At 36.4% G+C, this 15,221-nt stretch overlaps 1 protein-coding gene across 6 annotated transcripts in view; it reads right to left on the minus strand.

The window, feature by feature from the left end:
* ITSN2 (intersectin 2) overlaps window positions 1-15,221 on the minus strand; it is an 83,911-nt gene that overhangs the window by 19,085 nt on the left and 49,605 nt on the right. For all 6 annotated transcript variants that reach the window (XM_042803389.1, XM_033004969.2, XM_033004967.2 and 3 more), the window contains 11 exons: window positions 13,041-13,486; window positions 11,843-11,964; window positions 9,981-10,156; window positions 9,552-9,696; window positions 8,892-9,097; window positions 7,967-8,031; window positions 6,875-7,041; window positions 6,526-6,571; window positions 6,217-6,338; window positions 4,435-4,531; window positions 3,142-3,333 (listed from right to left, as the gene is read on the minus strand). In XM_042803389.1, the coding sequence (XP_042659323.1) occupies window positions 3,142-3,333; window positions 4,435-4,531; window positions 6,217-6,338; window positions 6,526-6,571; window positions 6,875-7,041; window positions 7,967-8,031; window positions 8,892-9,097; window positions 9,552-9,696; window positions 9,981-10,156; window positions 11,843-11,964; window positions 13,041-13,486 (1,784 nt within the window). The remainder of the gene's footprint in view (window positions 1-3,141; window positions 3,334-4,434; window positions 4,532-6,216; window positions 6,339-6,525; window positions 6,572-6,874; window positions 7,042-7,966; window positions 8,032-8,891; window positions 9,098-9,551; window positions 9,697-9,980; window positions 10,157-11,842; window positions 11,965-13,040; window positions 13,487-15,221) is intronic.

Below are 15,221 nucleotides of genomic sequence, written 5' to 3' on the forward strand. Positions count from 1 at the left end.
GGGCAGAACTGTAAAGTGCTAAGTGCACCATGCCTACCCTGCCTTACTCACCTTGGGAAGAAAACCTGGTAGACATGTCCTAGACAAAAGATCTGACCCTGAATGGTTGAGCAAGCACCCAACAAAGAACAGAAGATTATGAGATCATACATATTCCTTTACTTTAAATCTACAGCTATTTCCATTTTGAAACCTCCTGTGTGTATTATTTATTTTCTACAATGACTTTTGTGCAAACATTAGAATAAGGGCTGTTAAAATGTCATTAAAACATGAGTAAGCCTAATCATCACCAAGGTCACTGAGAGCATGACTCTCAAGTATTCTGTGTTCTAAAGTCACCAGGACTCGGTGGTATTTAAGAGACCTGCTGACAGACCTATGACACCCTTAATTGATTTTATTTGTTTATCCTTGCAGAGACCCTGTGCCAGGATGTGCAGCTACACCAGCAGGAAAAGTGATCTTGTCACCACAGCTTATTCTGTTCAGAGAGCTATTTCAGCAACCTAAAAGAAGAAACATCTTGCTGACCTAAGTTCCTTCTTTGCTAGGGAAGTTTGCCATTACAGCTGTAACTATAACAGCTGTAAGTCCCAGGAAAGACTCTGGATACAAAGGTGGTCCATATAACAGAGTTTAAATTTGAGGAAAAAGCAGAATCTTCCTAAGCCGCAAACATTTGAGTAAATGGGATCTGCCTGCCTTCTTTCAAATACTATTACATGTGACCACTTAGAAAAGATGGTGTGAGAAACTGCTATTCTTCAACAGAAACATTACAATACTCAGATTAACAATTCCTTAAAATAGAACAATGCATTTTTAAGATTATATTCTGTCATATCCCTAAACTGGTCCCTAGAGGGCCACATCAACATTTCTGTGGGACAATTCCTTTGTGATTTCTCAGGAACACTAGTGATAGTTTCTGCACTATATTTAAATACGAACAAAAAATATTTTAAGGAAACCCAAGGAAGTTTGAAACTTCAGTCAGTGCGTATTTAAATATTTCTCTGGTTACAGAAGAATGATCCAGTGCTAGCTTACTGCTAACACAACTTACTAGCTCAGCCTTCACACCATATGAAAGCACTCCAGCTGAAATCTGTGTAACAATATTTGAACAACGCTGCACTTGAGCTAACAAGCTATGCTGGCTTTGCGCACGTTCTGGACTTACAGCAGGATTTTTCCTGAAGTTTCCAAATGCGTATGTTTTAATATCACAAAAAAGCGGCAAATCCCAGCACAAAACTGATATACAAGTTAGCTTATTTCAAATACTCGGAGAATTTAAAAAGAGTAAATTCAACATACTCTTTGTTCACCAATAGGCAGGTTTTCTTAATTAAGCACCAGTAGATCTGCTTCATAGCAAACAGACTACTTAGACAAAAGTTTAACAACCAAGTACAGGTGACCTGGTGCACATCTGCTCATCTGACTGCCACTGGCTGACCCCTGTCAATATACTTTCGAAGGAAAACTCTGTTCACATAGCCATGGTTTGATGTGGATGGAAATACTTTTACTTCATAACACTGAAATCTGAGAAAAAGCCTAACACTGTATCAGCAAACAATGACAGAAAATTAATCATCACATTGAAAGTTCCCAATTACAACTTGGCCTTAGCATTGCTTTTGTTGAAAATTAGTGGTATATGAAATCACCTGGCACTTACCACATTCAGCCACATAACTGTAAATGGAAACACACCTTGTGTGATAAGCAAGTATCACTATCATTTTTGAAAATTCAGGAAGTTTTGAGACTCAGCCAGAATCTTAATTTTATAGCCCATCTGGATTTAGCCTATACTATTTCTGCAAAATTGAGATTTTATAAACAAAAAGAAAAAAACTTTCAAAGGATCATTTTAATGATTTGGATATGCCTAATCAAAAGAATGTTAAATTCAGTCTAAATGCAGAAGTTTTTGACATCACAACCATGCTAACCAGAGGCACTTAAAAATTAAAAATCAATGTGTTACCAAAAATGTGAACACAGATATAATTTAGCTAAAAAGTAAACCTCAAGAACTCTATTTTTCCCAGGAACTGTAACAAGGTACCCAAGGAAAATATTTTAATTTTACAATCCAAGCTGTACCCTCATCACTGAGTTTGTGAATTCTTCTATAAGAATACAACTATGTTGCTGTGTTGACCAAATCTTAGGTGCAAACTGGTCCTACACACAAGCTATAGGGTATTAAGAGTGAAACTCAACCAGACTTCTGGATGCATGTCTTTATGTTGAGAAAACTACAAATGACGCCTAGGGAAAAAACAGCAAGTGAAAGGACAAGGCTTGTTATGTCAAAAGAGCAACTTTGACATCAAAATATGTTCCCAAACCCTCTGATGGCATGGATTGATATAAAAGTTGGTTTAATCACAGCGCTGCAGGATGAAGAGCCGAGAGTAAAAATGGTGGAGTGGGGGGGGGGGACACACACATCAGAACCCTTTACTGTGTTTTTGTGAAAAAAAGCGAAGAAAGTTTTCACTGTCAGACAGGTGTATATTCTAGCATTCAGTTCTCAGCCTGCTGCTGCTAATTTTCAGCTTAATGCATGTTTTGATATATATCCCATTTCTCAGAATTGGATGAGAGCTGGATTGCTGGGAGCTAGGACACACACATTTACCATAGGATAGATCACTGCTAATGCTAGAATCTTTTCCTTATTCTTTCTATGATTATTTTTACTTAACTTTAACTTCTATTTAAACTGTTTAAAAGATGACTACAGCAGACACTTCTTCATATTTTACAAAGCTAGAGCAAGTTCTATAATCGAGCACAGTATGCCTGCACCGACTCCCAGTCAGTGGCAGTTATCAAACATCAGTACCTGTAGTGGAAGTGGAACATCTACCAAATCACATATTTTAGCTTATTCTAGCACTCTATTACACACTGGCTGGTTACTAATATGTTGGTTGTTTGTAACTTAAGTAGAAAAGTATTTAAAGTACTTAGTAATATAGTAAAGTATTTAAAGAAAGGTTAAAGTACCAATAAATTCAGCTGATGCGTGGAAGACCAAAATCTAAACACAAAGCAGAATAGCAATGCACTTTTGAAATAAAGTATCAAAATTAATAAAAAATAGAAATTGCTTACACTGCTGACTTGGATCAGAATCCGTGGTCATCTTCACGTAGTTTGAGGGGAAGAGACCTGTCACACCACTGATTTCTCCTTGCCACCAGTCAGCATCATCTTTGCTCAGTACATTAATAAGCTGCCCTTTGGAGAAACTGAGCTCATCTTCATTGTTTGCCATGTAATCATACATCGCTATCACTTGACACACTATGAATCAAAACCAAATATAGCAGAACACTGTTACACAAGTATTAAGACTGGTTTTGGGTGTTTTACATAACCACAGGAAAGAAACAACAATTTCACATACCCTGTTACATAAGAAAAATGCCACACGATCTTATCCTGGTGTACAACTGTTCTCCCCTTTATTTTTTTTTTTTAACTGAGCCAGGCAGTAATCTTTATTTCCACTTTATATGCACTTATATGGTGAATTGATTCAGTTAGTATAGCATCTAGTGACCTTCTAAATATTTAAAAATATAATCCACTATGTTTCTATCTCTCTTACAGGCTCAGAAAAGAAAGTGAGTTTGATTACTTTATAGCTGATACTTGTGAGAAAAACATGGCAAAGGAAGATGAAATGTGCATTAACTAATTGTGAGCTGCTAGTTCAGTCAAAGGGAAGTTTTGTCCAGTAATACCCAGGAAGCTGTTGTATGAGCAAATCATAGCTATGGAGAACAGCACAATTTAAGCATGCAGAACCAAAAAAGCTCATTTGCTCTGCAACAATCTCATTTGTACCCAGCCATTCAAATAGAAAAATCTAGTGGAAATTTGCTGCTTAGTCTCCCTCCTCATACGGAGCAGTGCAAGTAATTCCAAGGTGTTTGACAATGATTGCTAGTTTTCTGTAAGATTTTTGCTAGCATTTGGAAAAATGGGGTTTCCAAATGAGAAGAGTTTGGCTCTCAGTGCATTCAGTAAAATTACAAAGCTCTTGCCATAGAAGAAGCACTGCTGATCCTCACAGATTTCTGGATATAAACATCTTTGTATGACTGAGATTTTCTGTTTTAAGGTATGTAGTGGGTAGTATAAGCTAGGGAGGGACCCTACGAAGAACTGTTTTGATTAAGAAGTTGAGATTTCAGCTTTCTTGGACAGAGATAAAAGCAGAATGGACAAGTCTGTCAAAAGACCCAGATTCTGACTAGGACTTTACCTTCCACAGTGATACCACAATCAGATAAAACTATTAAACACAGTATTATGCTAGTTATGTAATTCAGACTGGTATCTGAACAACTGAGGCAGTTACATAAAATACTCTAAATGAAATATAAAGTCTTTTTTCACCTGAGGGAGCAGCAGATGTGGTTCTTTCACTGCTGGGACCCAGTAATTTCACATGGCTGGCAGGGAACCATCCTTTCTGTCTCTTTTTCCCTCTTGCCTGTAAATATTTAAAATGATTATTAGACAATTAAGAAAGCAAATAGTCTATAGACTGGAAAAAATGCAATTAATATGTCATATGGTTTTGCCAACAAAAGATAACAAGTCAGACTTCCAAACACCAACTAAATACTAACCAGATCTCAAAAAGGATAAAACAACCCAAATAAAATAAAACTGTACCCTAATACGTTCTGGCAAATGTATTAATCCAAAATTTCAAGTGCAGCTAATTATTTCAGTCCACAATTTAATTGTAGGGCTGAAAATTCACGCTATGAACATTCCACTTATGCATCATATAAGGAGTCTCTAACAAGATACCCAGAACAGAGGTAGCAATTACCATAAGCTACTTCTGGAAATCCTGACCTAAGTATTTGATATCACTTCCTACCTAGTACTGCATGTGAGAGTTGAAAAGAATTTTCTCATTTTTTTGTCTTTGATTTTTTTAGGCCCACAAGTAAAGATATCTCTGCACACACTGAAGAAACAAATACTCCAGAGTGCACAAAAAAGTCAGAATGTAAAAGTGAATGTAGGTTTTTAGAAAGCAGTAACTGCAGATTGAGCTCTATTACAACAAAGCTAGAAATTCAAACTAGCAAAATTTGATAATTATGTATCTTGGTTTCCCTTCTCCTGCCTTTTTAAAAAAAAAAAAAAAAAAAAAAAATCTTTTGAAGCTTCTTCCTGAACCAGCATCGGGCCTACTTTTCTTAAAATACAAACTATTCATTTTTTTTCAGTATTTATTTTTTGCACATACTGTGAATAAATTTTCCACTGCTCTTAAGTTACAGAAATGCAGTGCAGCAATTTCTGAACCTGCTCACTGTGATCTCTCCTCTACCTGTAAAGCAGGCTGGTTGTAAAAACAGATGCTAAATAGTCAGTCCTGTTCTAACTGTTGGAGAGGGAAGACAAGCATTAACAAGAGTATTCACACAAAACAGTGTGTGCAGCCATAGGATACCTTGGGAAGTGCCAATTAAGTGATATTAAGAGGACAAAACTTTCTATTGTGCTGTTCAATCCCAATATTGGAAATAGCCCGAATTTAAGTTTGTTACTTCCAATACTGAAAGCTAATCTTGCAGCTTCAGCTAAAGAAAAGGGTAACAAAGACACATTTTTTAAATTTTTTCATTGGTTGCAAAGATGAAGGCTATTATGGGCAAGATCCATGGGGCTCCAAAAGTCAAAATATCAGCTATGATTTAAGAAGAATGTAATGTAACAGTACCCTCAACCCTTGGGACTAGAAATTTATCACTAGGTGGGGAAAGGAAAAAAGTGGGAACAGCAACCTTCACAATAAATTAGTTTCCAACTCCAACTTTCTGTTCTTTCATTAGAATAATTTTACAATTTAATGTCTTACCAATTAAATCCTAACCAATTTATTAACTGTCAAAATTCCTCTTCCCCTCCCATGCACATATTCTTTGACAGTTCTATTTTGTGTCAAAAAAAAAAAAAAAACTTAACCAAAAAAACATAGCAACCCAAGGTTTAATTAAAAACTTTTTTTTTTTTCCCCAAATACAGTTTATACAAGATGAAAATAACTTTCTAGCCAGCTTTTAGAACATTATACTTTGTTGTTTTCTTGAATTAAACCCAAGATCACCTCCTTGCCGTTCATGAAGTCACAATTATTTCTCCTTCAATAACTACCTGCAACTCTCCTTGCCACCATCCACTAGCATTTTTCTTCAGAATAAGTATTAGCTGTCCTGGAGCAAGACTAAGCTGTTCAGTTCCTGATGCAGCATAGGCAGTAGTAACCTGAGCAATTTCTGAAAAGATAATATATTAATTGCATTTGTTATTTTTCATTACAGTAGGAGCTGGATCCACAGAAATATCCTGGTACATATCTTGCAGCTAAGCACATCAGTCACCATTAAAACATTGCTATGAGCCCAAATGCTCATAGTCACTTAAGAAACAGTCCTGAATATTAAGAAGTTATCATGCACTTACCAGGTTTCTTATTTATTGTTCCAGTTTTGCCAGCATTGCTAGAAGCCTACAAAAACACAACAATCATCTTTTAATGTGAAATAAAAACAGGAGAATTTACACCAACTTTAAGCATGTGGAAAGAAAAGCAGGTGGAGATTTAAATTGTGAGCCTCTATTTAACAACCAACCATCCTGTTCGGAGAGAGACAGTGTGACACTGTAGCTAGAGCACAGGTTCATCACTCAAGCTACCGAGGTTTGACTTTTCTGTCAAGCACAATAACCTCAGCTTAAAATCACTATCTAAGAGTAATACAACAAAATGGAGAGAAAGCATCATGCATTCATTCTCAGGATAGGAACTCACTTCTTGATCCTTTGGTCTGACATAATTGGAGGGGAAGATTCCAGTTCTGCCATCAATGCTCCCAGTCCACCATTCCCCTTCCTTCTGGGTTACTAGAATTTCCTCACCTTCCGTGAAAGTCAAGTCACCAGGCTCAGAGCTTGAATATGAATAGAGTGCAACATACTCTGTGCAAACAGCACATATAGAGAAGGAGACAACAGTTTCAGATAGGAGGATAAAAGTACATCAGATGCAAGTAAAGGTATCTGATAGTGTTCATCAGTGTGTTCCTAACATGGATCGTGTCTTCACAAGTCTGTGAATCAACCTACCTACTTGCTTGATTGTAATCACACCTCTCCTCATGCTTACAACTCTTACTTACACGTACACAACTTTGTACAGCTAGATGAATTTAGCATAGTGAGTTAAAACCCTGTGATCATCCTGTAGATCAGCAGAGCCCTGTAGACCACAGCTTGAAAACTCATCTCTTGCATTAAGTATTCCATCTCACCTCAGTGTTTCACAGCAAACATGTACATTCCACACCTAAACCTTATTAAAACCATTCTTATCTGACTAACACAGCAAAAATGAAAACCACAAGTGGAATTAAAATGTAAGTGGGGAACCATGGAGATACACTAGATTAAAAGGCTTAAAAAGTGCTTCCCTCAAATTTTTCTCCAAAATTTTTCGTTTGCTTTCTTTACTCCCTACCAATTAAAAGAGAATGATCCACACTCAAGGAGGCTAAGAATCCCTTCTCATGTATCTACAGTGTAGCATAATACAGCAGAGAACAGCAGGAAGATACCTTGGTTTATGGGTATGAGATATTTAAGTTTCCAGAAATAAATGAATTCTTGAGCAAAAGTCTTAAAAACAAAAACAAAACCCAGGCCTATGCTCAACCTGAATTAGTTATAATATTTACTTAAGTTCCTGTTTTAGAATTCTTGTAACAGTAGCTCAACATTTGCACAGTATCTTTTGGACAAAAATTAAGAGTTCTGCTCAGAAACTCTTCATATATTTAAGCTTATTCACATGCCATTAAGCAGAAACAGACTGTATCATCGAGTAGCATATTCCATGCTGTCTTACCATCTCCTGTTGTGTAAGACTGTGTATTAGGCTTTTTGTTTACAGCTGCATAAATAGCTTCTGGTCTGCAGAAATCAAAAAAAGTTTGAGTAACTAAAGGCTGATCAAGAACAAATCTCTATTAGTATGAGACTAAGCTCACTTTGGTTATCTCAAAGTCGATCTTGCCTCAGAATTAATTGCAAAGACTTCCATGACTGTCAAACAGGGATGGGTATTACTGAACATTTAAGGTAAGAATGGCATCCAAGAGCACACCACTTCCAAAAAACAAAATAAAAAAAAAAAAACAAAAAACAAACACCAAAAAAAGAAGTAATGTGATGAAAGATGAGAAGATATATTCGCAAATTATGCTATCCAAAAGAAATACAAATTAAAGATTTTGTGTAAATTCTCTCATTCTATAGAATTTCTAAGAGCTTTTATCATAAATCATGAAAAGAACAATTCACCCACAATGATGCAGCCATCTCAGCAGTAACCAGACTTTGAATTGTGACCTGAACGCATACCTTGCAGCATTAGACTACACATAACGATCTTTTCAAGTAAATCTGCAAGATGTGCCTTATAAGCTTACAATTATTTGTAGGTCACTTAGAAACTGGCACCTTCAGAGGCAGAATGCAACCACACTGCAAGAGAGCTGATTCCATAATGAACCAAAACAAAGTCTGGCACTTGATGAATAACTACCACTGATTTTTCACAGCACTCAGCCCTAGAAGACTGTCTATTTACACAGCAGTGAGCCTAACATTACTTGGCTTGCCAGAATGAAATAATAAAAGCCTAAAATGGCCCAGTGTAAACTGTAACTAGTATTTATATTCTGTACTTTAAAGCACTGCAAGAATTCTGCACTCTAAACCACCTCTTTTTGTAACCTGTTGAATAAAACAAAAATAAAAGTCACACTTACTCCTCTTTCTTGATTTCGCTCCCAGGTAAGAGCTTGACATAGGATTTTGGAAACCAGCCCCTTCCTCCGTGTACCTCTCCAAACCACCAGTTTTCCTGCTGCTCCAAGACTGTAATGATATCATTTTTGGAAAAATTCAAGTGGTTATCTTTTTTTGCAGTCCAAGAGCAAAGTGCTTGTGCTTTTAAGTTCTCGACAGGCTGCCCCTGTTAAAACAGAAATGGAGATGCTTATTGACCACACTATCCCAAACTGGTACAAGTGTTAAAAACAAAGAAACATTGATGTATCTTTTACTGAAGTTTAAACAACTTCATTCCTAAGCGATGGCTGAATATTTTTTTAAATTTTTTGGTTACATTGATGTGAACAAGCTGTTGAGGAACAATCTCTCAATTCTATTTCTTATTTGTTAGAAATACCTTGTGTGTCTAATTACAGGTGAAAATTATTTTAGAATTATGAAACAAGTCTTCTTGCTCAGTGGTCCCTGAAATTATGTCAATGCACACTAGTGCATTCAGACTAGCTTCTTTATCCTCTAGCCTATTCAGTGCATCCAGTACTAGAAAAGTTGTGTTTTGTTTTAATTTTTCTTTAAATCAGTTTCTTTAACATGAATCTAAAATACTGAAAGTTCTCCACTCTCACACAGTATACCTGCCCATGAATGGGTGAAACAGATCCAGGGGACACAGTGCGAGTAAAAGCCGATTTCTGTTGCCATGCTGTATTAACGTTCAGGCTAGAAAAAGGTATGTTTTGGTAATCAGATTCTTCTGCAGATTTACTTGGTGAAAGTGGTCTGCAAATTGAATACAGGCATATTCAAGACATGACAATTTTTATTTAAAAAGTACCTCAAGCAGAATAACTTTTTTTTTTTTAACATTTATAAAACAGATACTCTATACAATGGTGAAGCAGACTATCAAATACTTAAAATTTCCAAGCTAAGACTTTCAGGTATGTTCTTCAATAGGTTTTCTGCATTTATATTTTAAAAAACAACACCAAATGAAACGATGTAGCACATTATGTATTAGCTAAATTTAGAAAAATTTTAACACAAACATAACAAAAACTCACTCTGAAGCAGCTGAGGTAGTAGATAAAGATACTGTAGGAGGAAGCAAGGCCTTTTTAGGAGATAAAGATTTTTCTCCTTCTGATATCTTTTCTACATAATTGCATGGAAACCAACCAAAATGTCCTTGAAAATTCCCATAAAGCCAACCAGGCTCTCCTACAGTTTTTTCATCAACCTATGGACAGGAGGATACATACAAAGAAAACACAATTAGCAGCATGAAACTAACAGGGTATCTAATGCGTCAGCACCTGCTGGCACTCTGACTAGAACAGCATGAGCACCATGCATACAAGGATCAGCATTTTCATTCTCTTCCCTTTCAAAATTGAGCTGACTTTGCTCTGCTCAAGAAACAGGGTGATGATGCAACTGCACTGTTTTTAGACACAGGTAGAGACAAGCCTCAAAGACATATTTTTTCAAATGGGCCCCCAACATGCACACTAGGGATCACGTACTATACCTGGAGTCGCTCTGGCTTGCCAAAACTTAGGGTGTTTTGTGTTGTATTTTGCCAAACGCATGGCCAAGAGGCAGCAGCTAGCAGTGCGTGAAAACAACTGCTGCAGTGCTGCTTACAGATATAATTAACTGTGCCATGTGACTGCATCCAACCATGCCCAAAAATTCTGTTCTTTACTATATGATTAAGTGTAGAACATCCTTAAACATTCATAGCGATACTGAAGCCTCCGTTATGCTGCAAATTAGCAAATTTGTGAAAATTAGCAGCTTGTCAAATACTATCAGATAGTTAGCTTAGTTGAGGTTTGGGGTATAAGATGAGGAGGTGGCAGCAGCTGTTAGCCTATTTCTAAAATAAGTTATCAGTAGTTAAATGACACAATTATATCTGAGAAGGAAGCCAAAACAAAACCTACTTCTCTTGTTCCCTCTTCCATGCCTCACTGGTATGAAAATGCAAATAAAGTATTTAATGTTAAACTGAAGGCTAATACTTCAGTGTTTTAGTATTTTGTGCCACACTGCTTTGTAAACTCTCTCTTATCAACTACCTATAAAGCTTATAGTCTGAATGAGGAACCATACATACTTATATATTAGATACATATATATTAATTGCATTACCACAGTCGTATATCAATTTTCACAAGTCCACCTAAATGCACATGCTTTCAAATACATGTATGCTGACAAGTTATATAATTACATGAAATAACACAGATTTCAACTGAAAAGTGAGAATACATTTCCAATCTTATGGTCCTGCTGTAATATTATAGATAAGTATTCAGCTGAATGTAGAAAAGTGCTACAAAGAATGGACATAAAATAAACTACTATAGATATCTGCCTGAGGAGACATTTATAAAGGACAGCCAACAAGAGGCAGAAGTCTATGTTAACAAAATATTAGAAAATGGTATTAAGATTCAGAAGAACTTTTCACATCTACTTGTTAAATAACTAGTTTGTTTAATTCGAATTGAAATGGCATTCATAATTTTGTCATTTTATGTAGACATTCATGTCTCTATTTTCTACACTCATACTTCAAGGAGACACTTAAAGACCAACCTGTACATGTACAACTAACTGCAGGAACTACATCACTCCTAATCAACTAATTTCAGAAAGTTTACATTTAGAGTTCACTATTGTTATTCTAAACATATTCTCAACACCTCTAGGATGTGTAAGAGCCAAATAAAGATTTTAGCTGAATTTCACCCATTAAACAAAACCCAAAAAAATGAAACAAAAAACACATTTAAATTTTGTTTAAGTCTTAAAATATGTCAAAATAATGCTTATGACATTTAAGATCTTGGTGTATCTCAAGGGTGGGGAAGCAGGGTCGGGTTTTTGCAAGTTAAATGTCTTAGCCAAAACTTACCTGAATTATATCCCCTGCATTAAAGCTCATCTCATCATGATTCCTTGCTTCAAAGGGGTATAAAGCTCTGTAATTCACCAAGGCAACTGAATTCCTAGACTCTGTGACACTAACTGCATTGCCTGAAAGGGTAAGAGAACTAGTTACCATTTTGATACAGCTGAAAGATAGGCACTTAGTTGGAGCCCCACCATTCTAAGCAATAGGTATGGATATAAGAGAACTACCAAAGACTGATAGGATGCATACAATGCAAGAGTTTAACATGCTAATCATAGTAAACATAATACAGGCAATAAAATACATTGTCTTCTGTTGGAAAAAAAAAAAATATATTCTCATCTTTCTTTGTCAAAGCACACTGGCTAAGCCAGTACTTCAATATAGTCTTGTTTAACACAATTATAATTTTCCAAGTTGAAAAGATACCACTGCCACAACAGCAAGTGTTCAGCAGCAGGTGTGAAGATTTTACTTGGAAACCTAAACCACTACGATTTCTATTTTCTTTGCATCTACGTTCCCCAAGTCTGATCGATGTTGCTAACTCTGAATGTTTTACAAGGTATAGCTGAGGTGTGAAAATACCTTTCAGCAGTGTTCAAATTTGGTTCTTGCTGAACTCAGTGATAAAAGTGGCTAATAAAAACTGACAAGAACTAATGAAGGATGGAACTAATCAAAACTGCCTTTAGCAAAAATATTGTTAAGCCATTATTTTTCAGTCGCACAACTAGAGTTAGGTTGACTTCAGTTCTCTGTTCTTTTAATAAGAGGCATTGATTAATGTAGAAATAAACTAGATTTCAATGTTAATAAATCACTTTGCTGAGCATTATGTGCCCATCCACTCATCAGTGAACAAAACTCTTCCATATTAGCATTCTGCTTTAATGACAGAAAGTGCAGGCCTCAGCTACAAACTAAAATATTACTGTTTCCAGCATCTGCAGTTTGTTGGCCATGATCACTGGAAGATTTGTCAGAGTCATAGGTGCTGAAAACTGATAAAAATAACCTAAGTTAATAGGATGATTTATACCAAAATAAATACATGGAACAGTTTGGGGGTTTTTTTAATAGTATTTTAGACAATAAGCCTGCCATAGTGTCACATTAGCAATAATACTTCTAAAGAATGAAGTAACACTCAGGAAAATAAGAGCCAATAAAGCAAAAATCTACTGAGTAAGATTACCTTCATTTTTCCAGGGTGGCTTAAGACTTTTACCCTCTGTTGGTTTCAACAGATCTGCAAACTTCTCATTTATGTTTAATTTAGAAATGCGTTTCTCCACCTCTTGAGAGTTGGTCACTTCTTTTACCTTCTTTATTTCTTCATTTTGCTTACGTCTTTCCTCAGCTTCTTTTGCAATTTGTTCTTGCTTTCTTTTCTCTTCTTCTAGTTGCCTCTGCCTTTGTTGCTCTGCTTCCTTCAAGATCGTGGCTTGCCTATTTTTCTCCTCCTCTGCATGAAGCTGTTGTTTATTTTCCCTTTCTCTCATCAGAGCAACTGCTTCTTCAGCTTTCAGCTTTTCTTGAACTCTTTCCTGCATTCGTTCTTCCTCCAAACGCTTCTTTTTCTCTTCCTCTTCCCTTCGGATGTTTTCCTGCCATTGGTTCTCCTTTTCCCGCTTTGCTTTTCTGATATAAAACAATGAGAGGAGTGGGAGAACATTCAGATAAAAATGAATGTGATCATGTTTAGAGAGTAATCAACTGCACTTTTAAGTAAAACTCAGTCATCACAGACTCAACTGACTACTTTTCTCTCTGGGCAATAAGGTCTTCCACAGGAGACCATGCTGAGCCTTAACATGAGTGCCAGTATATTTCTCATATAAATAACAACTGGATTAAAATTCTTGGTGTAGAAACACTACCACATGGTTATTTGTGCAGTGCCTCCATGAGCACTTCTGCTCACCTACGTCCTGATAAGCAAGAAGTGATCTGTTAATTGAACAAAGGTGCTTTTAAAGCTGTCCACCAACATAGTATCCAAATCTCATGACTGGAAACTAAGATTTCCAAACAGATTAATAACAAAATTTCACTCTACTATATATAGAAAAATAGCCTTTGCATACTGATCTTTGCTGCTTTAATTTTTCACCTTCAGTAGTTGTAATCTATTCAATATGCTTATCCCCACCACTGCAACACTCTTTAGCAAACAGAAACTGGAAATTTGACTGTATTCTCTGAAATTGCTCTCATTTTATCCTGTGCCTCACTTTTCCAAAGAAGTTATATCTAATTCATCACTCTTAAAAATAATTGTATTTTAGCTGTCAAGAACTTTCTTCTGAAAAGAATGGACCTAACCCATTGGGCCACCTTCTAAAGAGGTTTCTGAGGAGGGATCACGCCTAGAGGAGACTACTTCATCAAATCACTGTGGGAGGTCTACTCATCTGATGGTCATTTTAGTGTGTTTTCAAGCACGACAGGATCTAGTAGGAGCCGTGCAGTAATAGTTACTTTATCAGATAGCTATGTTTAACAGAAAAGTGAATGTGACATCACTGTACATGTGGGATACGGTGCTCTTAAAGGGACTGTCACAATGTTATAAAACTCCAGTGTTGTAGAAAAATGCTGTCATGAGTTAAGAGCATGAAACACACACTAGAAGGTCGCTAGCTCTGCTTCATTAAAAACAGTCACAGCAAACATGAGAATCTGAAAATCTCTCTCAACTAAAAAGACAAAACACCACAATTCTCTGAATGAGAAGTCAAAACGAGTACACCAAAGCAACCCCAGAGCTGAGGACTGCCCATCGAAAGTGCCCACCCATCCTCACTCTAGCACTGTTTCAATCCAGGGCTGCTAAACACAAAATAGGCAGCTGATTGAAGAAGGTCTGGAGAGAGGAAAAACAGAGTGGCATCTTAAGAGAGCCAGAATCGAACTGCAAAAACTATGGTTTAAGCAGTGGAACAAAAGAAAACAAAACTACTTGGAAACAAGACCATGAGAACCAAGAACTGAAAACAGTAAAAGTATGAGTGCTTGATACAAGGCTGGGCTGAGCAAAATCAGGACCCTGTAAGTGAAGGGATGATCCTTTCAGGCATGTATTTGAATTTTCTCATTGTCCTCCTAAAAAAGGAACAAAATTTAAAACTCAAAGCTCGTTCACTCATCCAGCTTTCAAGATTAACATAGGAATTAAGCAGTTAATTCCCATCCTATTGTCTTAATCTCACAACTGTCTGGATATACATGACAAAATGCTAGTATCTACTCACAGTCAGAAGTGCTTTTAAGAAAACAGGTCAGATCTTTCGAAGGCCAGAAAAACAAGGCAGAAAAGATAAGGAATTTTAAATGTTCGAGGATTATCTGTTAAAGGAGCTAAAAAAATCTCATT

This window comes from Tyto alba, unplaced genomic scaffold (assembly GCF_018691265.1).
Source record: "Tyto alba isolate M040663 unplaced genomic scaffold, T.alba_DEE_v4.0 Super-Scaffold_40, whole genome shotgun sequence".
Lineage (NCBI taxonomy): Eukaryota > Metazoa > Chordata > Aves > Strigiformes > Tytonidae > Tyto > Tyto alba.